General features: G+C 32.3%; 1 protein-coding gene across 11 annotated transcripts; it reads right to left on the minus strand.

The window, feature by feature from the left end:
* Positions 1–1,643: 1,643 nt before the first annotated feature.
* LOC109598086 (amyloid-beta A4 precursor protein-binding family A member 2) lies at positions 1,644–24,135 on the minus strand. 11 transcript variants are annotated; one of them, XM_049961801.1, is made up of 16 exons: positions 23,558–24,135; positions 22,359–22,599; positions 18,097–18,219; positions 14,345–15,026; positions 11,190–11,468; positions 10,905–11,130; positions 10,358–10,850; positions 10,223–10,284; positions 10,086–10,165; positions 9,589–9,798; positions 8,747–8,783; positions 7,880–8,019; positions 4,694–5,128; positions 4,302–4,634; positions 4,113–4,253; positions 1,644–4,062 (listed from the first exon to the last, which is right to left on the minus strand). In XM_049961801.1, exons 2-16 carry the CDS (start codon positions 22,544–22,546, stop codon positions 3,991–3,993), a joined length of 3,501 nt encoding a protein of 1,166 aa, XP_049817758.1. In that variant the 5' UTR covers positions 22,547–22,599; positions 23,558–24,135; the 3' UTR covers positions 1,644–3,990. The 11 variants fall into 11 exon arrangements, with proteins under 11 accessions (XP_049817758.1, XP_019869472.1, XP_049817757.1 ...); XM_020013913.2 differs by having other exon boundaries at positions 10,217–10,284; XM_049961800.1 differs by having other exon boundaries at positions 10,223–10,296.
* Positions 24,136–24,538: the final 403 nt, after the last annotated feature.

Genomic DNA, 24,538 nt, shown 5'->3' on the forward strand with positions numbered 1-24,538 from the left:
AGTAAGAATTTATTCTTAGTAGGATTTATATTATTTTATTGAGTAACTCACTTCCACTGAGGTTAAAGGAACAGAGCACCTCAGAGAAAAGGGAAATAATAATTAATATGTAGCATTAAGGGTAAATATTGCTGACATCCCTAAAAATGTAAGGTGCTTTCGAAAAATGGGTTACAATGTTATTAACAAACATGAAACAACACACTCAATTGGAAATACAATAAGAAACTGTCTTAACAAAAAATAACTCCTTTTATAGACTCACAAATTAGAAGAATCAATAAACGAAACACTTTCTTGTCTCCTAAACAAATAAAAAATGAATTAATTGAGTCGTACAATACCAGTGTGTCTAATAGAACTTAATTGAAAGTACAAAATGAAACAGTCTTAACAAAAAATAACTCCTTTTATAAACTCAAAAATTGTAAGAATCAGTAAACGATTTTTTTGTCTCCTATACAAATAAAAAATGAATTAATTGAGTCGTACAATATCAGTGTGTCTAGTAGAACAATCAGACGTCGACTGAAAGGATAATTTGATAAAGAAACCATTGGTATCAAAAAACTATATTCGAACAAAAATATATTATTAATTATCCTCCAGAATTTTGGCGAAGAAACTTTGGAGTGATGAGTCCAAATTCTATAGAATAGAATCAAATGGAAAACAATATTATCGTCGTCCTCCAAGTAAAAATTTGAACCTCAGGTACACTACATCATGGTGGAGGAAACGTTATGGTTTGTGGGTACCTTTTCTTGACATGGTTTAACACACCACTACAGAAAATTTTTGGTATAATGGACCATTTAATGTGTACAGATAACATGTAATGGAACCAATTGTCAACGATAATTAACCAGTTACATGAATTTATTTATTTATACATGATAATGTGTCCAGAATTGATTAAAAGATAATCATGTTGAGGTTGGCCAGCGCAAAGTCCGTATCTAAGTCCAATTGAAAACTTCTGGAAAGTGGATGAATCGTGATTATTAATTGAAAAGTCATGGAATTTAATTTCAAAGGATCATTGCTAATTATTAACATTTTTTAATTTATATATAAATTATTTAATAAATAAATTTTATTTATAGGTCAGTTGTAAATATAAATAAAAATTGTTGACAGAAAAATAACTAAATATTTTTGTTATTAATTGTATGAATACCAGAGGTTTGACAAGTCATTGTTTAATATTGTAGTAAATATTTATTACCCTTTTACATGTTTATGTGTGACAATAAATGTGCAAATTTATCTAATATTTTTTTTCCTTCATTAAGTCAACAACTAATAATCATTTATGGAAATTATTTACTAAATGGGACGTTAAAACTTCTTTAATTTTCTAGATGCAATTAAAAAACTTGTACAATATAATATTAAATCATTCAATTTATTAACAGTAGAATGATACCTATTAATATTAATTACAGAATATATACATTAGAGGTTTGAAAAATAAGTAATTGTTTAATGTTGTAGTAAATATTTATTACACATGAAATACTTTGTATTATACATTTTCAACGAATGCTAAGTACATAGAAGAAATATTTTCGGAATGTGATTTTTTAGGGTTTGATATGATTTTATATGAAAATAAATAGGTGTGGAAATAAAAATTTGACTAATATTTTATTCCATTTAATAACACATAAAATATTTTAAATTGTTATGTTTACTATAAAATTGGTAGTAGATAAATAATAACAGTTAAATAAAATTAATAGAGTATTCGAAAAAATGATACAAATAAATAACCTGACCGTCGAATCTGTGCCCAGTTAACGTTCGTTAAGGATTTCTAAGGAACTGTATGGTAAAAAATGGTAAATACACACATATGTTATTGTGTTTTATTATTATTGCATATTCTATCCATATGACTTATCTAGGCTAGTATTTTGTACCAAGTTAAATATATTATCGTCAGTTCTAAATCTACCAACATTAAAAAATTGTTCAACATGTAAAAACACTACAAGCACCCAATTTATACATTTACTAAAACATTATGAACAACATTTAATAGGTAAAAATGCAAAGGAACGTTTTGCATTAATTTTCAAAAATTTCGTGCAAGTTTCAAACATCTCATGCACGTATAAAGCTTTTTTATTTAGTGCTAGGAATTGTGTAAATTGGGCATCAGATCAGTTGCACACATGAAAAACAACATGACACAAGTCTTGGTTTGTTCTATTTACAAAAAATCGAGAACACTCAAAAGTACCTCAACAGTCACAGATTTACGTGACCAAAAATTATATCAATTTCGACTATTAAATTTACAACGAAGTGAACGATTCGAGTGTTGTTCAATAATAGAATTTTCGACCCAACACGTTCATTTTTCATGCGTCAATTTACTGGTCTCGACGTTAAAACAGACTCGAATTTGAAGAAACATGATATTTGTTATATAACAAAATTTGTACATTTATATCATATAGTATAAAAATAATTTATTTATAAAAATATTGTTTTATGAAATGAACAATTTCAGTTTGAAATTATATTAATTCTAGTTACGATCAACTAGTTACTTTCTTTTTTTAGAATATTTCAGATTATCAACATGCACTTTATTAACAAATAAACAAACTATATTTGATAAGTAATACCTGATGATGATTCTGGAGTACTTTTGGAGTATCTAATAAAAATACAACCGAGCACAAATACGACGGCCCTATAAACGATACAGTAGACCTTCTTTAGCAATAGAATCAAGCAATTGGAAGAGACGGTCTAATACTCTATATATAAAAAAACACATACACATATAAATAATGTCTATTGATGCTGACTAGATAGTGCTACATTGATTTTTTGAGCCAGCATTTCAATGTTTCAATAAAGGTCTCAATAAATCAATTTCTTAAGGGCAACAAATCTGCTGTCCCTGTATATAATTGTTTAATCTCACTTAATAGGTTAGTGTTCGTCAAAACAGGCCTTACAAAGTACACTTTAACACCGTTTCAGGAGCTACTTCCTTGTTACATTAATGTGTGGAGGACGAAAACATGGACGATGTTTAACTAGTCGTTTTCACTTCAGGGTGTGTCACTATTATTACGTATTTCGTACTGGTTTTTAGTTTAAATGTGTCGTAACTAATAATGAATATAAAAAATATTTTTGAAGGAATCCATGGACAGAATCAGTTCATCCAAGTATTAATAACTTGAGTTATTAAACGTGGATTTTATATATTGTTCTGAGCATTTTCTAGTGAGGGACGAATTAATTACCACAAATTATACGTGTGAGCAACGGAAATTCGGACACAATTAGTTGTTACGTGAGCAGTTATTTCACAAAATTGATTCAGAAATGTGGACGTGAAATTAATTGAGCCGACGTATGGAATTACTTGAGCTGACTGAGTTTCAAGATTGTTTCGACGGGCAATTTTGGTTGGTTTACATGTATCTCGCCATTCTCAACTAAACAAAGAGCACCAGTATATAGCACGAAAGAGCATAAACAAATCAACGTTAGAAATTAAGGTTTGCTGGTTGATTAAATAGCTTTTTTACATAAAGAAGCGAATCGCCGCAAGGTACAGGTACCAAAATTGCACGTCGCCACCTAAATGTATGGCCTTTTAATTGGAAGACTAACCTATGTTTATTTTTTTAGGAAAAATTATGTTTATGAGAATAAAATATGTTGTTTAAGCCAACCAGTCTTTGGTATGCTCTTCACATTCACAACAAATAAATAAGTTATGCGACAAAGCAAGATATGATCTATCACGAAAGCTCAGCGCATTTTTTTTTCTTATTGTGCAGAGCGCGCAGGTCTTCGCATTTTGTATTGTCTTCAGTCTGTAGAACTTATACTAACAATTAAAAAATATATTGATCTGCGACTCAAGCATGATCAAAAAATGAACTCAAAAACAATTCCCAAGGACAGTTCAATATCAACTACAGTAGGCACTTTCAGACCTTCAGTTTGTTTGTTTTAGATGTATACTGGATTCTCTTGGCCCGTCAGCAAACGGAACATGGAAGTCGGCATTGTCTTCATCAAGATCTGAAACGATACAATGAAGACTTCGTGTTGTGGGTTACATAGTTACTCACCTCTCCAACGGAGGTTGCCAAAAGGTTAACGATTTTTTCATGGGGTACAGCAACAACGCTTTGATTGTTGATCTCAATTATCCTATGGCCTACGCGCACTCCACCCCTTTCGGCAATGCCGCCCCTCAGTAAGCTGCAAATCTGAAACTTTCGTTAGTGGTTGTACTACAAGGAGTCGCTGATACTTACAACACCATTTTGAACGCTAAATCCTAATTGATACTTGGTGTCAGGTCTCTTAATTTTGACTTCGACAACCGGGGCACAAGGAACAACAGTCAATTTAACTACGGTTTGATTTTTAGAATTCTTAATGTAGGTTTGACAGGTGGACAAGGGAAGGCCAACGAGACTGACGCCGTTTATGGCTATGATCTGATCACCAATGTTGAGCTGGCCGCAACGTGCAGCTGCACCAGCTGGTGCCAAGTTGGCAATAACCACCGTTGGTAGCATTGATCCCCATCCACTTTCGACTATAACAACTCCTAAGATTTCACCCTTAGCCTTTGGTACCACTACCTGTAACCACACACATTATCACAACCTAAGTGTTGATTAATTAAGGGAATATTCCTTACTTCCTTCTGCATCTCCTTCTTGGCAAACATCTGCAATTCGTCGCCGAAGATCTCCTGAGAATTGAGCACCTCCTGATAATCCATCTCCTTGACGAAACTGTGGTCCTCAATGCCGTTCGCCTTGAGGAACTCCATGTAGGCGACCTGGAACGCCTGCCCGATGGACTGGGCAATGAACTGTGCCTCCTCGCTTTCGAACACGTGACAAATCATCTTGGGGGTCCTGTTGATCTTGGGAGCCTCGTCCATTTCGTGCGGGACGAAACGCCGTCTCGCCATCAGCACGACGAGATCCCCTATGTCGGCGATGTACGAAATAGTTCTTAAGGCGTGGTCCATCATGATTTCCTTGAGATCCGTGTTCAGAACCATTATTTTCTCCGTTGAAATGAACAGGTCCACCTCGGTGCTCGGTTGGGACTCTCCGTCTGGAGCCTACAAGTAAACAAAACCAAGGTTATGAGATATTAAGAGCTTATGACCTAGGGTTTCCTTACCAGAGCCTTTAATATCCGAAAGAAAGCAGCGTCGAAAATAAAAAAAAAAACAATGTTAGTAATTTTAGTTCATTAAACAAGGTCAGACATGCATGTTTGGTCACACTGAAATGAATTTCTAGCCTGTCGACAGACAAAAAAACTAAACTCGTCGAAAACATTCATATGGAAGGTGATGTCGAAAAAATGTTGGTAAAAACAAAAACGGTCCCGGCTCATGAAAAAAATGATACAGTCAATAAAAAAATTATTACAAAACAGTTATTCGTGAACAGACCTTGATCTTTGTCACTGCGACTTCTACCATATTTTTCTTCAAGCGTTTGCGACGTTTTCTACCCCCTTCCTCATCAACCTCAACAGATCCAAGAAAATGAAGGCGAAACACGGTGCCTGTTGCGCCCACGCCCAGGGTATTCGGATTGTAACCCCGGGTTCCTTCTAACAAATTACCTCTCAAACATTGCATTCTCGTCTGCACCGCAAAATCTAAGGATACTCTTTTCGGAAGTGAATGTATTAATAAGTGTCACACCTTGAAATAAATACTAGTGGAAGGTTTACTTAGATTTTCTGATATTCTAGAAGTAATATGGCAAACATTGTTTCATTTTACTCTCTGTTTATCTTATTGTAAAAATTAAAGTGGTACAGATTCAATGTTCATCAACGTTTACTTACTTAAAAAATGATTTAAAGGTGGCAACTAACGAAACAAACTTAATTTTAATTAATACAAAATTCTTTAGATATCCATAAATTTTGTGGTACAGTTTGATTGGTTGCAAACTTCTGCCAAATTCAAACCACATTTTGAAAATTGAATAATGACTGAATCATCTCCCAACATTCCTCTGGACGTTACTATTAACTAAAATGTTTAACAATTGCATACGATGTACCAAGAACGTCTGATTGGGACATCCTAAGGACGTCCAAGAGGATGATCTTTAGGTAAGAGACCTCTCTAATACGTCTCCGGAACATATTTTTATCTCAGACGACCAAAGGATGTCCTAGGAACGTCTTCGGAACGTGTTAGTGCCATCTGAGGAATTTAATATATTAACTAAATATATTTATTTTACAATTATGTTTAGAACTTATTTAAAACATCCTACATGTAGTTGAGATGTACAAAAGATGTCTATATGGGATGCACAGAGGACGTCTGATTGGGATATCCCAAGGACGTCCAAAAGGACAATCTCCAGGTAAGAGACTTCTCTGGTACGTCTCCGGAACATATTTTTATCTCAGATAGACGTCCTAAAGACGTATTAGGGACTTCCTTGGATCGCAATTGTTTTAAAAATGCATAAACTTATTCTATAGGTGTGAGATTTGTTTGGGACATCCTAAAGACGTACATGAGGACGATCTTCTAGTGACCCAGGAGATATTTTCATCCCAGATTGACGTCGTAAGGACATCTTAGAGACGTACTTTTTTAATTGAAACGTGAGAAACATGTTTTAGAAGAAATATTTCTCATTAATTCTTATAAAATATTGTCTGTAACTGTAGATGGCTCACTTCATTTGACTCTTACTTATTAACATTGTTCGTAGTTGTATAAAGGCCTTATCTAGAGTTTAAATGAGGTTTGAATTCTTGGAACTATTGCATGACTACGTCGACCGCAATGCTTGGAAGTGCTCACCGTTGCGCAGCTGCAGCGTATTACTTTCGACAGCGGGTTCTGGTTCCATCATGATAACTTGAGACTCGTCATCATTGCTACCGCTTTCTGAGCTGTTAGGGACAAATTCTTGTCCGCACTGTATCATTTGGTTGGACACCTCCTGCAAGTTTACCTTGTCATGCCACCCGACATTAAATTAAAAACATTTTCCAGTAAAAGTTCTTAAAAAATCAGTCTACACACATCTAACACAGAGTATCCAAATAAAAAAAATATACACATATTTCCACATGATCGGATCCTGAGCTTGGTCTGTGCAAATTGTTTCTATATACAGTTATCAAGTAAAATAAAAACATCCAAAGCATGGATAGAAGGAGGTGCGACATCGTGAAAAAAATTACAGGTAACATGTAGCAGGCTACCAACCAAAGAGAACAGGGCTAGGTATTGGACATGAACAACCCAGGCAACACATCATACCAGTCACAACAGGTCTTAAGTCTTCAGCATTGCACCAGAATTTTTGTACAGCCACAAAAGCAACAACTGACGGGTTTTATTTGCCTAGGCTGCATTCGATCCCAATTCCAACCCTGCCGATAGAGCATTTAAAGCGTGCGCCAAAGGGCACTGCCATTTTAAGTAGGAAGGGGGTACACTATGTTTCCACATTTATTTTTTTTATGTATAACCACTTTCAATTTTATTTAACAGGTTAGATTGTCATAACAAGGGTAGAAATTCATCCGTGCTAGTTTTAGACATGCCAGATCATGCCTTTAGTACATTTGTTTGTTTATTATTTATATTTTTTTATTAATAATCATGTTAGATAATTATGACAAGTTAGGCCTCATGCTTATCCTTGATTTAAGCTTAAAACGAAACTTTCCAAGATATAACGGAAGAATGTCAAGTACCAAAATGATCTTCTTTATGTCCTCGAAAGTACTGTTTTAAGTTACATTATTATCCCACATGTTATACATTAATTTGTCGTTGACACCTAAGGCATACATAGACGTAAACCATGCTACTGACCTTTATCCTAGACACAGCTTCCTCAGCTTGCATCATCCGTGTTGTTTTAGTGGGCTGTCCCTCACAAACTAACTGAGTTGAACCCAGATATCTGGCTCTGAACAGCACGCCTTCTATCAGCACTGAACGTTGGATGACATCTGGAAAGAAATGGACGGTTGAAACGCCAACTTCTGATGCAAGAGGCGACACCAATCTTCTGGGACACATTTAACATGTTATGTTAGAAGTATGAGTGTTTGGAAGTACTTATTTTATGCTGGTACAAGGGTAGCCGGAGAGTAAATGTTTCTTGAAGATTTAAATATTAATTTTTTGCCTCATTTACTGTCCGGGTATGCCCACAATCCTTGGTGTATTGCTGTTATTGACTGTATGCTTCAATTGTATGTATTTACATGGCTTATCAATTGAGGTAGAACGTCTCATCAACAAGTCAACTGGAGTGCATTTAAATTTAAAACATGACCTTCCTGGTACGAGATTCAGACGTACCAGAACGTTCCCAGGATGTTCTAGGGACATTGTTGGGATATTCCAGGAACGTCTTGAGAAGTTATTGAATAGGAAAGTAAAATTTCAAATTTAAATGAGCCAATTTACGTAAAACAAAGTGTTCTAATTCAATTGACATGGCTCAAGTCATGATGTTCCGTTTGTCAGGTGTGAGAGTATCACATACGGTCATGCATCTAATCGACGATTTAAAAATGATGACGTACATAATAATTATATCATTATTTCGCATCCGTTTTTAAAAGCTCTTTAGTGGACTTACCATGTATTCCATACGAATTGCAATTCAAATAAAGTAGTTATTTTTACAGCAAATAACTAATATGTTAGTTCTAGAAAAGTTGTACTTACCTTCCTTATTACGCCCCTTCTTTTTATTGTCTTTCTCCTGAAAATAAACACGCATTTAGAGATGTGGAACTGAAGGGAAAGTGAAAAATGGGGATCGTTTTCGTGTAAATTAAACTGCTATATACATATCAGAAAGCGAATCGCTATGTTTGCTGTGCATTCTATAAAATCGTTTTGTTGTTTAATTTATTTAATATAATTACCAAACTAATATTAGTAAATGCATTATCTTACAGTGTTATTTCGTGTACCCAAATAAACCATGTCCACTTTTTGTCATGCATTATATCTGCTCAATCCCATTCCAAATTTAATGAATTTAATACAAGAACAGCACGAAACAATATTTAGATTAATATTCATTATATTGGGCTGACGAAAATGTATGCATACTATCGATGTTGATATTTACCATGCATGCAACTAGATTGTACGTAATTATGGTCAGTAATAAATTTGAAACCATGACGTTATACCTTACCTGGCAACACACAAGATATAAGTCGTTAAATTTATTATTTATTCATAAAACAGTCGACCCAATTTAATATTACTACTGTACGTCTTGTATTAAATCATTGGTTGTTAATTATACAGTCCTCAGGGAATCCCCGCATGACACATAAAAACAGAGTACTAGTTCAGCCTGTTGTTTTGCGTTGTGAAGGGAATTCCACGCCAGTCCGCGCGTGTTAGTAAAACTATCTAATCCAAATCATCTACAAATCAAGAGTTATTCTGAAGTATCAGTATATTAGTGTGTTATGTTGTCAAAATAAAATACGAAGCCCAAAAAATGAACTAGTCTAGTAGAATTCTATGCATGCCAGTAGTTCGCACACCTTTTTTAGCTTATTTGACGTCACCGATCCTTTTTGACTTTGAGGCGATTGGCTTTTTTCGGATACTGCTGTTGGGGAGGAGGGATTAGAGTTTTGGGGTTCGGCCGGGACTAAGGGTAGGGTACCTTCGTCCATGGCATTTAACATTTGTTTAGGGTTTGTTAAACTGAGGGCAGGCATTATTGTCCGGCTTTTAGGTTTTCTCCAACCCTAATAATACAAATATGATGAGAAATGGCATTTTGCTATTAATTGGGAATGTTAGCTCTATCGTTTAAAGGTATAAAATCATTAAATAAACCATAATACCAAATGTTGACAATTATAAACGTTAACTTGATCCGTCAACTATCCCAATGAACACATGCTACGTTTTCTAAGTTCTTCTATGTCTTGTTAAACTATGTATTAATTGGAAAATTTTAAAAAGACATTCGTTAACTATCCTACTCTTTCAGAAAAGTATAAAGTTATTTCAAACAGCATAAACAATTCACCTTGTCGTCGTAAAAACCTTGGTCGTCTGTCCTTTGTTGCCCCAACAAGCGGTCGGTTTCCAAGTCGGTGTCGTTCTCCTCTGCAATAAAAATCCGATAAGTCATTTACTAACCCATTTTGGAACCATTACCTGTACCTTCCTCTCCACTGTTCACTTTCCTGTCAGAGTCGCCACTAGCTGCCGACATTCCCCTTTGTCTAAAAGGAGCACTTAATATTTCAATTCCCTTAGATTTACCCCAAAAAAGCATGTTGCCTAATAAAATCTTACCTGGGCACCCATATTGGGCTGGGCACGTTCTCCTCGGGATCCTCCTCGGGATGACACTTGAGGGGCAGCGTCTTGGTTCTTTGCAACGTCAGTCTGATGTCCTTGATGGCAGCTTCCACGTCACTTGACTTTTCTGGCTGCATCAACCGATGCGGTGCTGGGGCCGGAGGTGGAGGTGTCTTCTCTAACGAGTCCATTTTAGGTTCGTCAAAATTGTTACCACAACCATTAATATCAATTGGCGACGAGTTGAGGCTGGATTCTTTGTTGGGGGACATACCGTTTTCGGTAGATTTGTTGCTGGGCTTTGTCTTGCATATTCCCTGATTGATTTCCCTTTCAATTTCCGTTATTTGTCTTTTCATGAGCATTACCGTTGGGTTATTGTTGTCTGTATCACTCGCATGACCTGAAGAAAGACCGTCTTCCAGCACTGGCATACTGGAGTATAAGCGTAATGAATCGCCAGGAATAGTTAAGTCTGTATTGGATCCTGCAATTTATTTATTAATTACTTGGACACCTTTTATTAGTGGGGCGTCATTACCTAAAAGTCCACCAGAGGGTCCCATATCATTTTCCATAAGCATTAAAGATACTTCACTATCTAAATCTCCACAATTAGAGTCACAGTCAGTTGTTTCTGGGGAAAGGGTAAAATTTCTACTATGTCCTACTTGCAGACCGACCTCTGTTTCGCCTAAATCACCACTAGAACCGGTGCCTATCGATAAATCTAAAAAGTTGTTCTCATGCTCAGTTATGTCATGGTCCTGAAATAAAAAGCCCATTGCCAGGATAACCGAGTATATGAAGGGATGAATTTACTTACATTGGAGTTGTTCATACATTTCCTAGGCGACTCGATCCTCATGCAGAACTCGTTGCCCTCGCCCCTTCGCTCCTTAGCTAATCTTTGGCCCACATAGGAATTGCCACTTTCGCTGGCCTGCCTCCGCAGCTCGTACTCTAAATCCTGAAATTCCGCCTCCAGGCGGTTCTCCTCTTCCGGCGGTGGACATTTGAAGAACTCCTCCAGCACTTTTCTAGTCTCGGAGAACTCGTATAGATAATCGAATGTTGATGTAGCCGTCGGTGATGATGAGTTTTTCTGTAAATAAATGTGAGCCATCGTTATTTGCACGTGCCCGATACAAAGAGTGGAACAAACGGAAATGATATTTCTTTATTTTACGCTGTTTTGTAATTGGATACATTCGAGTTGTTATAAAACTTGTCGATAACAGACGAGGCCTGATACTGACTGCAAAAAACGAAACAAAACAGTAACCAATATTGATTTTGTTTTACAAATTAAATTACTGATTTAATATTATTATAAAGTGCAACCGACACTTTTAGTGATTGTTAAGTCCCTTTATGTTTATCTAATGTTTTGTAATTATTAATAAGATTAACAATAAACAACGTGTCATTTTAAAATGTTTGATCCCACTAGAAAATGCGTCATTCATAAACACTATTTAACAGTGTCGATAGACACTGTAGGTTTGTTTGATGGGATCATTAACATTAAGTAAATATTTCTGATTAAAATTTTCCATAAATTGTCTTTATTTAATTGATTAATTTTCTATAAGAATTGTGAATATGAACAAAAATAATATATAAGAAATGTTGATTTTGGGCAAATACTCTATACAAAAATTAAGAAATTAAAAAATATATTGAAAACATTTATTTTTAAATTTTAATTATGAAATTTCTCATATTTGTTTTTTAATTGATTGATTTATTTTCAATATGAATTATGAATATGACTAAAAATAGTATATAAAAAAATGTTGATTTAAGGCAAATAATTTGTACAAAAACTAAGAAATTAAAAAAAAAATATATATTGAAAACATATATTTTAAAATATTAATGATGAAATGTTTGATATTTTTTATTTAATTGATTCATTTTCTATATGAATTATGAATATGACCAAAAATAGTAATATAAAAAATATTGATTTTGACCAAATACTCTGTACAAAAATTAAGAAATGAAATAAAATATATCGAAATTTCTGATATTTGTTATTTAATTGATTCATTTTCAAAATGAATTATGAATATGGCCAAAATAGTATATAAAAAATATTGATTTAGGCCAAATAATCTGTACAAAAACTAAGAACTTAAAAAAATATATTGAAATCATATTCTTAAATTTTAATTATCAAATTTTTAATATTTGTTATTTAATTGATTCATTTTGTATATGAATTATGAATATGACCAAAATAGTATATAAAAAATGTTGATTTAGGGCAAATAATCAGTACAAAAACTAAGAAATTAAAAAGATATATTAAAAACATATGTTGTTCAATTTTCATGATGAAATTTTTGATATTTGTTATTTAATTGATTCATTTTCTATATGAATTATGAATATGATCAAAATAGTATGTAAAAAATTAAGAAACTATATTTGTTATTTAATTGATACATTTTCTATATGAGTTATGAATATGACCAAAATAGTATATAAAAAATATTGATTTAGGCTAAATAATCTGTACAAAAAGTAAAAAATTAAAAAAATATATATTGAAAACATATTTTTAATTTTAATGATGAAATTTTTGATATTTAAGAAAAAATTCGTACTGATTTATCTGTTGTAGAAAATTATATAATTTTTCTATTTTGAGAAAATAATCGTATTAAAATGAGACATTAAAATTCATTATTTTTATAACTGTTTATGATTATTTATTTAATATTTTAATCAATATATAATAAAAACCCTGATGTGGAACAAAATGAAAGTAAGAAAACAAAACAGGACCTTTTATACCATCCACAAATCCACCATTATTACAATTTAATTACCCACACAACACAAAATGGTTTTACGTTGTGATTTTTTTTTCACTTGAGGTAACGAAACACACCACAAAATTTAAACTCAATTTTCATAATGTGAACATACTTTGGACGCGACACGAACAAATTCGAAAATAATCAACATAACAAAGTTAGGTTAAACTAACTAAAGCCTTAATTAATTAAAAAGTTTCAAATTCCCATTTTGAAATTGTTCAGAACATTATGATTTTGTTCCGCAGCAAAGGCACGTCGTAAACCTGATACTAACTGTACCTTTTACTGTAACACAAACAGACATTATCTAATTATGTGTGTACGTTCTTAAGGTTAATGAGTCTTGTTAATATCAATAAAATATTAATTAATCATACAGTAAAATCTTGTCTGTGTTAGTGAAAACTTCTGCAGTTTTGTGCACTGAACAGATTCATCAATGATAATTACTTTTTATGATAAGCTATAAAATTGTTTCTTTTTCAATGTTTATTTTAAAAGATGCTGCAAAAGGATTAATAAAAAAATATTGCAAATATTATTAAGAAAATAATGGGGACCAATAAAATGATGACGATCTTATTAGAATTTGTATCACCCCTACTTTTTCAATTGAACTTAGTTCTGATAAAAGCCTTAAGTAAATTAATAAAGATTCTCTTGAGGCCAAACTAGAAATTTCATATCTAAGATTAAAATCTAATTAGGCGGATACCTTATACCTTAATCCCCTTTTAGGCCCTATTTACCTTCTGTCTACCTTTGCCTGGCTCAGTATGGAAGTAAAGTTGTCATTAGGGAGAGCAGGATAAATCTTAGGCTCCAAATTTCGTTAAGTAAAACATTTGTTGAACGACAGTGGATCATGGAAACGAGATAGTACCTAAAGTTCGACACACTAATGATTTGAAGGGAACATTGAAATCATCACAATGTCTGTTACAAATGAAATGAACAATAGACACACATGGACACATCCCTTTCAAAGATTCAGCAAAGAGACATGTAAAGCATTCTGAAAAATATCTATTCCATCCTTCAGCAATCTTCCACTTGAATTCAGTATAATTTATTTGTGTAATTAGATGTCTTATTTAATTGATCAAGGAAGGAAAAGCCTAAAACAGGATAATAAGAGTTATATACTTACATTAAAGGAGTTGTTTTCAATATTCAAGTTGGTTTCATTTTCATTGGGACTAGGAGTGTTGATGATCCTCTGGGGGAAGCCGGGCCTTGGCGGGTAGACACTGGGCGAGGCTAGCAGACTTTGTGCACTGGGAAGTTGCGGATGTGAGTAGTTGCTTTCCATTTGTCTGGGACCGTACCGTCTCGGCGAGCCCTCGTAAACGGCGATGGGCAGGCTCCCTATCACCTTCGTCACCTTGTCGCTGTCGGTGTCGCTGTTGTTGAATATATTCGTGGCAGTGTGGTTCAACTCCTCGAACCTCTCGGTCTCGAAGTGCTCGTTTTGGTATCGTTTGTTGTCATCCGACGGCCAAGTGTCACCGATGTCATCGAACACGACCACCTCGCTGGCGTAGTTCATCTTCGGACTGGCTATCCGCTCAGGTTCGGGGGATGGTTCCCTGTCCTGTTCGTGCGTCACCGAACATACCTCCGACGAGAACACCGTTTCCGTGTATTCGCGCGAGTTCCTCAGCTTCTTCGCCTCGTTGTTGCGGCTTCGCAGCTCCCACACGCCCTGTCTTAGCGGGGACTTTTGTAGTTTCTTTTCGCCATCGTCGGCCAGACCGGCGTTACGCGACTTCCTTACCGCTTTGCTTCGGCTCTGCGAGTAGATTTCACGGCCTCCGGCTATTTCTATTATTCTAAAATGGGGAAACGGCCAATTAGTTGATGTACGACTTGTTCATGTGACGCAAACAGTGCCATTGATCATTGGTTTGCGGCAACTGAACCTGAACCTAATTGAATTACTCGCGGACAAGCGAATGAACTACTACTATAAAATACACAAAGCTGAGAAGTGCAAATAATAGTTTCCTTATAATTTATTAAGAATTAATTAGGCATGCAGCAGTTGTGAAACTCCTTCAAACGAATAATATTGGCAGCGTAACAATGAAGCAGAGTTTTACGTATTTTATTTGAGAAACTTCAATTTTGGATATAATTATTCGTTGCTCAAAAAGTAAACTGATAACGGTACATTGTTGAAACAGTCTCGTCTGAAATAAGGCTTTGAAAATTTAATTAAGTCCCTCACTTTATTGACATTTTAAATTTTACTCAGATGAATTAATTTCAAAATAATCGGTTCGTTCATTTCTTGGCGTTGTTTTATTTAATTAATGTCACATCGATTTCCTAAGAGTAATTATTTTGGGGACAGGCCCTTTCAGGATTTTTATAATGTGTCAAAATTTCAAATTGAATTTATTAATTTTTTGCCTAAATTAAATGTTTGTGAGAAAATTTAACACCAGTTGTTATTTTCTCGAATATTTTAAATAATTAATCAATCAATCAATTATTTTGAAGATATTTCACATCAGATTTTAGATAATTTACCAAAATTTTAAATTGTTATGTTAATTTTTTATACAAAATAAATATACATTTTCAAAAAAATAAGAGTAGATTAGAAAATGTTTCAACATTTAAATACAGTTGTTATTTGAAAGAATATTGATTAAATTATTATTTTGAAGATACTTCCTATCAGAATTTAGATGATTTACTAAAGTTTTAAATTGTATTTGTTAATTTTTTTGTATAAACTAAATATACATTATCTAAAGATATGAGTAGAAAATGTTTAAAAATTTAACACCAGTTGTTATTTGACAGAAAATATTAAGAATTTGATTAAATAATTATTATGAAGATATTTCCCATCAGAATTTAGACAATTTACCAAAATTTTAAATCGTATTTGTTAAGATTTTTTATAAACTAAATATACATAGACAAAAGATAAGAGTAAACCAGAAAATGTTTAAAAATTTAACACCAGTTGTTATTTGGCAGAATATTTTAAGTAATTAATTAAATAATTATTTTGAAGTTATTTCCCATCAGAATTTAGATAATTTACCAAAAATTTTATATTGTATTTGTTAATTTATTTTATAAACTAAAAATATATTGTTAAAAAAATAAGAGTGAACCAGAAAATGTTTAAAAATTTAACATCAGTTGTTATGTGGCAGAATATTTTAAGTAATTAATTAAATAATTATTTTGAAGATATTTCCCATCAGAATTTAGATAATTTACCAAAAGTTTATATTGTATTTGTTAATTTATTTTATAAACTAAATATGCATTGTTAAAAGATAAGAGAAGACCAGAAAATGTTTAAAAATTTAACACCAGTTGTTATTTGGCAGAATATTTTAAGTAATTAATTAAATAATGATTTTGAAGATATTTCCCATCAGAATTTAGATAATTTACCAAAATTTTATATTGTATTTGTTAATTTATTTTATAAACTAAATATACTCTGTTAAAAAATAAGAGTAAACTAGAAAATGTTTAAAAATTTAACACCAGTTATTATTTGGCAGAATATTTTAAGTAATTAATTAAATAATTATTTTGAAGATATTTCCCATCAGAATTTAGATAATTTGCCAAAATTTTATATTGCATTTGTTAATTTATTTTATAAACTAAATATACATTGTTAAAAGATAAGAGTAGACCAGAAAATGTTTAAATATTTAACACCAGTTGTTATTTGGCAGAATATTTTAAGTAATTAATTAAATAATTATTTTGAAGTTATTTCCCATCAGAATTTAGATAATTTAATAAAAATTTTATATTGTATTTGTTAATTTATTTTATAAACTAAATATACATTGTTAAAAGATAAGAGTAGACCAGAAAATGTTTAAAAATTTAACACCAGTTGTTATTTGGCAGAATATTTTAAGTAATCAATTAAATAATTATTTTGAAGTTATTTCCCATCACAATTTAGATAATTTACCAAAAATTTTATATTGTATTTGTTAATTTATTTTATAAACTAAATATACATTGTTAAAAAAATAAGAGTGAACAAGAAAATGTTTAAAAATTTAACACCAATTGTTATGTGGCAGAATATTTTAAGTAATTAATTAAATAATTATTTTGAAGATATTTCCCATCAGAATTTAGATAATTTACCAAAAGTTTATATTGTATTTGTTAATTTATTTTATAAACTAAATATGCATTGTTAAAAGATAAGAGAAGACCAGAAAATGTTTAAAAATTTAACACCAGTTGTTATTTGGCAGAATATTTTAAGTAATTAATTAAATAATGATTTTGAAGATATTTCCCATCAGAATTTAGATAATTTACCAAAATTTTATATTGTATTTGTTAATTTATTTTATAAACTAAATATACTCTGTTAAAAAATAAGAGTAAACTAGAAAATGTTTAAAAATTTAACACCAGTTATTATTTGACAGAATATTTTAATTTTTATTTTTAATTGATTAAATAATTATATTTGTTAATTTTTATATAAAATAAATATAAATTGTTATAAAATTTAAATAGATCAGAGAATGTTTGAAAATATTTAATATTTAAATATGATATTTTCTATCAGATCTACCTATTATAAAATAACAAAATTTAGTGGCTTTTGTAAATTCCTTATACAAAATAAACAGACGTTGTCCCCAAGTCGAAAAATAGATAAGAAAATGTTTATAAATTGAACAAATGAATTGTTATTTAACCGGATATTTTAGGCAATTGTAGTTCAACTTTCATTTACATTTATTATGTAACACTAATCAAACAAACCAATTTCCGCTTATTTCCCATGCACTACACAATAAAAATAACGCATGCACTAGATTTTAGGCGATAAAAAATGAAAATAAGTGTCTACTTTTTTCGTTTTCTTCAAAAAAAATTTAGTACCTGGAGTCACGTAATTTGTACGTTCCCCCCGGAAGTTTGTGATCAATTACATCCTCATCGCCGGGCGACTGTCGCTGACTTAAATTATCCCTACTAATGTTACAGGAACCATCAGCCATCCATCTAGCAACAATGGTAAAACAACAGGTCAAGACGGCGTGACACGTCTAACAGTGAAACTGGGCGTTAATATTAGTGACTGACCTGATTGAAGTACAATTTTTAACTGGGTGAAGTAACAGTCACTAAATTAGTGCCCGGTTGATTAAAACTGGGTGATTTCTCTTTTGAGGCTTGTCAGCGATCATGCAAAAACTTTGAATAAAATTAACATATTTATGAATCAAAATGACCATATTGTACTGCTATAAATAACGCTGATATTCATAAACAAATGGTCGTGATGTCATAGGTAAACATGTGTTTTAAATGGCTGTTAAGTTCGTCAGATGAGAAAAGAAACTTTGAAGCCTAAACTGTATGCACAATTACTCTGTCTTTGTGTTTTAAAATGTTCTACAACAAGTTCTGACACAATAAACATACGTGAATAAAAGAGTTTAGACTTTGAATAAGTTCTCGCTGTTTTTTTTTTTCAAAATAAAATCTTTATTTTTAAAAGTAAGGAACAAAAATATTTTAGCCAAAGTATTGTCCATCACTAGCCACAACTTCCTCCCATCTGTCTGAGAGCATATAAATTCCATGTTTGTCTTTTGAGGCTATCCAAAAATCGATCCATTCTTTAGTGTCTTCGTAAGAATGGAAGCGCTTCTCAACCAGGCCATGTGCCACCGAATAGGGAAAACCTGAGGCACAGCGTTGTCATGTAACAAAATCACTTTGTTGTGTTTCTGTTCGTATTGCGGCCGTTTTTCTTTTGGGGTTCGACTTAAACGCAACAATTGAAGTCGACAGCCATCTCCCGTGATAGTTTCACTCAGTTTGAGCAGCTCATAATAAATTACAGCCTGCAGATCTCATCAAATGCTGAGACGAAGCTTCGTACCATGAATATTTGGTTTTGTGGAAGATATTGATGACTGGCTGGGCTTACCCAACGATTTTCTATACTTTGGATTATCGTAGGGTATTCACTTTTCATCGCCAGTCACGATACGGTGCAAAAAACATTTTCTTTTCCTCCGTTGAAGCAGTAGTTCACGTCACTTAGCTTCTTTTCTTACTGCACCCAATATCTCTGCTTCTTCCCAACACTTTTAAACCCTTTGACACTGTTGACTCATCTACTTGTAATGTCTTACCATGATCTGCTAGTGTTTTACGTCGGTCTTTATTCTGTTTTCAATTTTTTTCGGAGCGCCAGAACGTTCCTTATCCTCAAATTCAAAATCTCTATTTTTGAAGCTTCGAAACCAGTCTCAGCATGTCATATGTGACAGACCATTGTTACCGCCTCAAGAAGAATTCTGTGTGCTTCAGCTGCAGATTTTTTTTTAAATAAAATAGTGCAATAGAATTCCCCCGAAAATAGAGTTTATTTGGCACAAAAGTAGACATTTTCGGAACCAATAAAAATTATTTCGTTAACACTAAAGTGAAGTACCATTCACTGAAAGTTATGTTTAGATACAGTACTTCCTTGTAGGTGTGTTACCATTCGAAATTCCATACAGAGTATAAACAGCGAAAACTTATTCAAGGGTGATAATACTTAACATTTTAAAAGGTTGCTATAATAATGAACATTAATGGGTATTTATGTATTTATCTATTTATGCCTGAAATGCGGTTGATGTTAATCACGCTATTGTACTGGCATTAGCTCTAGTTTAATTTAAAACGATTTTTCAATTTATTGTCAGGATTCCACGTTTAATTTATTCCGTCTGTTTGAATTTACTCGCAGTCATAATCAAACCGATTTCAAAACAAGGGATTCTCATTAAAAACACAACATTTAACGAGAACCCCTCAAGTATAATTGATATTGGCTTTAGTACTTTATTCAGCGGAAAGGAGTCGTCGTATTGGATTGTGAAAATCATGAAATATTACTTGGTATTAAGCTGAAATTTTAAAATGAAAAACACAAATCCTCGCATTTATAATTGCTCATTCCCTTTTGGTAGTGCCGCACTTTTAAAATCTGCACGGCTCTTAAAAACAATAGATTTTCAATGCGAATGTGTATTTGTTCTGTTCTGTTTATTTTAATCAGCATTATTCAAACAATCGATATTTCTAGATGGGAAGTTTTGTAGCGCTCGAGTACATGTTTCGAATTAACAAAAGACAATGTTTGTATTTCATTTTAAAAAATGTTGTCTGGTCGATAAAACTACATGCTGAAATAAATTTTAGTTTTAAATAAATTATGATCAATCAATCAAATAATTACTTATAATTACAAAAATTGTTGTTTCTATATATAGAAATGTAATATTATTGTAATTTAACCAGCTTACAATATACCCAAGCAATTTTAGAGTTACTATTCGTTCCAAAACACAAACAAACATTTAATTAACGTGGCTATAAAGTTAAGAATCTCTCAAACAATGGTTTACAATATTATTAACAAATACTAAACAATACACTCTATTGAAAATTGGAATTCTTTTTCTTGGTTTGGAATAGGATCATTACAGAAAATTATTGGTAAAATAGACTGTTTCGTATATAGAGATAGAGTTACATAGTTTTTTATGCATGATAATAATTCGAACTTGTTCAAATTGGATCTAAATCCAATTGAAAACTTATGGAACGAAATGAAGTCTCAATTAAAACACCATAAACCATCAAATTTAGATAAATTGTTGTTATTAATTGAAGAATAGAATTGAATTTCAGAGGACCATTGCTGATATCTTGTTGAATCTAACGTACAAAGGATACCCAACAAAATATTAATAATTTTTTATTTTAATGTATGGTATTTCGGTGAGCCACCACTGTTTCGTTGTGTTTCTATTTTTACTAATAAAATACTTGACATTAATACGTTAATTAAACAACAATTTAAAAATAATTTTTATAAAAAAATAATCAATTTTAATGAAAATAAATTACGTTGGAAAAAACTGAATATAGTATTTATTTTAATAATAATGAGGTACTTTAAAATAAATATCTACTTAAACTAATAAGTTTCAAATTAGTAAATGGTAAATAATTAGACCATTTTAAAATTTAAACTGATACTCAAAATTAAAATAACCCATTTATTAAAACAAGTAATTTTAGTAATTATCTATTTATACAGTGGGACACCCCCATAAAATTTGTATTTTTGACACTTTTTTTTTCAATTATAAAATATGAGCACACTTGTAGATAAAATGTCATGACTTTTGGCACAAAACCAAAATCTACAGAGTAATTTAAAGGCATGAAAATTGAACAAATCATACTAGCAAATTTTTCATATAAAATCTAACTACACCACTGGATTAAGCACCTCCTAAGATGGGTATACACCAATTTTTATAAAAAAAAAATATGCATATTAATAGTTCTGTGGAAAAATAAAAAATCCTATATTGTTGAAACATAAGATAATTTGTGCTATTTTAACAGTTTATTCCATAGACTACTTTAATTAAAAAATAATATCATAAGAATATGATTTTTAATTTTTTCACAGAATTATGAATATGTACAATTTTTTTATGAAATTGAGTATATACCTATTACAGGGGATGCATAATCCAGTGGTGTAGCTATAAAAAAATGTTTAATATAATTTTCATATGTTGAATTTGGTTTTAGGCCAAAAAACATGAGTTTTTGCCCACATTTTCATACTTTACTACAATTGAAAACAAAAAAAAACAAATTCTATGTGGGTGTCCCGCTTTCAAATGGGTCACATTGTAGAAAATAAGTAAGAATTAATCATTTTATCGCAAAATGTATAGCTAGAATTGTTGAAATAATTATTAAAACAGTGATGAATTAATGAAAATTATGACTGAATCCTCTAATTTTTAAGCTGTGATATTTAAATATACCCTCGTTCTACATGCTGACGTAAAGAACTAAGATTGCGTAACATTATTATAACAACCATCAATAAATTTTACAATTTATTATAAATAAAAACAAAATATGTTCCTACTGATGTGCACCAGAACTAGATTGTAGAACTGTCGTAACTAAAATGAGTAAGTGATTCAGACAGAGTAAGTCTGACGCATAAGTTATTATTTTTAACAATATAAATATATAAAAATAACAAAACAAAAAGTGATTTTAAAACACTCATGTGCGTATATATGATAAAATAAAGCGTTTACCTATCATTTTCACTGTCTATATTCATGACAGTATTTGCTGAGTTTTCAGTGCATTCATGGTCTCGTCCCGAGATGATTGGATTTAAATTAATATCACTTCTTGGTCGACACTTAGGAAATAATTTGCTAATTTGTTCGGTATTCTCACTCACATCGATATTATCTAAAGCTAGAGTCAAACTTGTCATTTCTGATTATTATTTACCGATAAAAAATTCCATAACACCATTTCTCGGACAACCTACAATAGTTTTCTTGTATGATTGTCTTGCCATTTAACGAGGTGTCGGTAAAACAACTGATATTCCGGCGTGTGTCGGGCGGACTGAGATCAACGCATGAATCATCCGAAATTATGTATTCTGGGATATCAATTGTTTTACTTCCGCTAAATATTGAAACGTTTTAATAAACCTTTTCTCAATCAAGCAGGCATGGCGCCAGGGGAATAACTCACTTAATTGTACGGTCAAACGTCGACGGACTTTAATTTTAACATGTAACACCAAAAATACGGTTTAACAAGATCAATATTCACAATCACGCATTGAACTTCCGATTGGAACCGATTAACTAGATTAACAGGAACGATATTTATCACACAATACACATCTTACGTTAAAACTACAAGTACTAGGACTATTTACATTTCTGCGGTGCGAACGGCGAGATAATATTCTTATTTAACCCCCGAGTCTCCAACCCAAAATCAATATTCGGCGTAGCGGCGCAGAAATTTTCAAATCTAGCCAGCACTCCGTACGAAATTCGTTCTCAGATCACCGGCCCGATTGTTTTAGGGTGACGACTCGGTTTGCCATTTATTTGCGAACACCACCAAACAAAATGTAACCCCCATGTATATTACACCGATTTAAAAGACATTGTCGCCATGCGCCTGCTTCTGCGACGCCGCAATATGTTTAGTCAATGGCAAAATATTGAACGCATGTCTGGTTATTATGGTAAATTGTCCTGATCTAGATCACTTGATATCAAACTTGATGATGTGCCGTTGCGACCGCACAACACCCCAATCAATCCAGACGCAGTCTTTGAGGCTTTGAGGTTCAAAAAAACTGTTGCTAATACGGTTTTATGTTTTTGTTGTGACTTTGTTGTTGATGGACTTGAACTACGCCACTGGTCGATTTTAAATGACACAACAATCTACGTGTAAAATTAATGAAAGCAATTACCTTACGTGCACCGGCCTCAAGTCAATTTATCAAACCCATCCGATTTAAGTCCAGTGTTGCTTATTTTGTTTACGAAACTGATAACAGAAATGGTTACCGATGGGGCTTTAAAGTCAGTCCTACCACCTGTTCTCTGAACTGTCAAGCCCCACCACAAATTCACCAAACAACACTCAACGGTGATGGGCCAGAAACAAACTGCTTTGGCACAATTTTCTGCCCGTCTTGTTTGTTGGTGAAGACGTTTTGTGGTTGAAAAAAATGATTGGGAAATACTTTGATCCGAGACCTGTGGCGTTGACCCCTCCGGACTCTGTTAAGCCTGCGCCATAACTCAATTTCCGTCTATCAACTTTTTCGTCCTTTAATATGCAAATTTCACGCCTTACTACCCCGCAGTACGTCGGGCTTTGTACGATTTCATTTCGCTTCCTTTGCAGATGTCACAAGGGTTAATTGGACGACAATTTTCGTCTTTTTATTTTGTTGGCGAATGTTTTTAATTGTCCCCACGAATTTCCACAGAAGAAATTTTCTTTAACGTATCAAGAAATTTAAAAAAAAATTAACTAATATAATTGTACTAATCCTGGTATGTTACTGTGATGAACTATTTTAATACAAACTAAAAATTTGATTTAACATTTTCAGACATTTTACTGTAATTGTATGGAATATTCAAAATATTCAGTCAACTTTATACAGTGGTGCCCAGAGAAATCGCACGCAGTACAATTTATTGTTAATTAGGAAATGGACACTTATAATTAAGTGTAGTCAAAATATTTCGTATTTTATTTAAAATACTTAGACTATATTTATTCTACAATTATTCATTTTATACTCAAATCAAAACAATTTCTACTTAAATTAAATCTTAAACAGAATGTGACTGCTCATATTAATATTTTGTTGAGTACTCTTTTTCGTTATAACCACCTGAAAATGACAAGATATAGACTCAACAATATATAACCAACA

This window comes from Aethina tumida, chromosome 1 (assembly GCF_024364675.1).
Source record: "Aethina tumida isolate Nest 87 chromosome 1, icAetTumi1.1, whole genome shotgun sequence".
Taxonomy (NCBI): domain Eukaryota; kingdom Metazoa; phylum Arthropoda; class Insecta; order Coleoptera; family Nitidulidae; genus Aethina; species Aethina tumida.

Excerpts from the sequence above, each read along its gene's own strand:
- LOC109598086 (XM_020013907.2), bottom strand. The coding sequence starts at position 22,546 with ATGACAAGTTTGACTCTAGCTTTAGATAATATCGATGTGAGTGAGAAT. Across the intron at positions 15,027-18,096 it reads TACAAATTACGTGACTCCAG|AATAATAGAAATAGCCGGAG; the intron begins GTACTAAATTTT and ends TCCCCATTTTAG. Across the intron at positions 8,784-9,588 it reads CGTCAAATAAGCTAAAAAAG|GAGAAAGACAATAAAAAGAA; the intron begins GTGTGCGAACTA and ends GTTTATTTTCAG.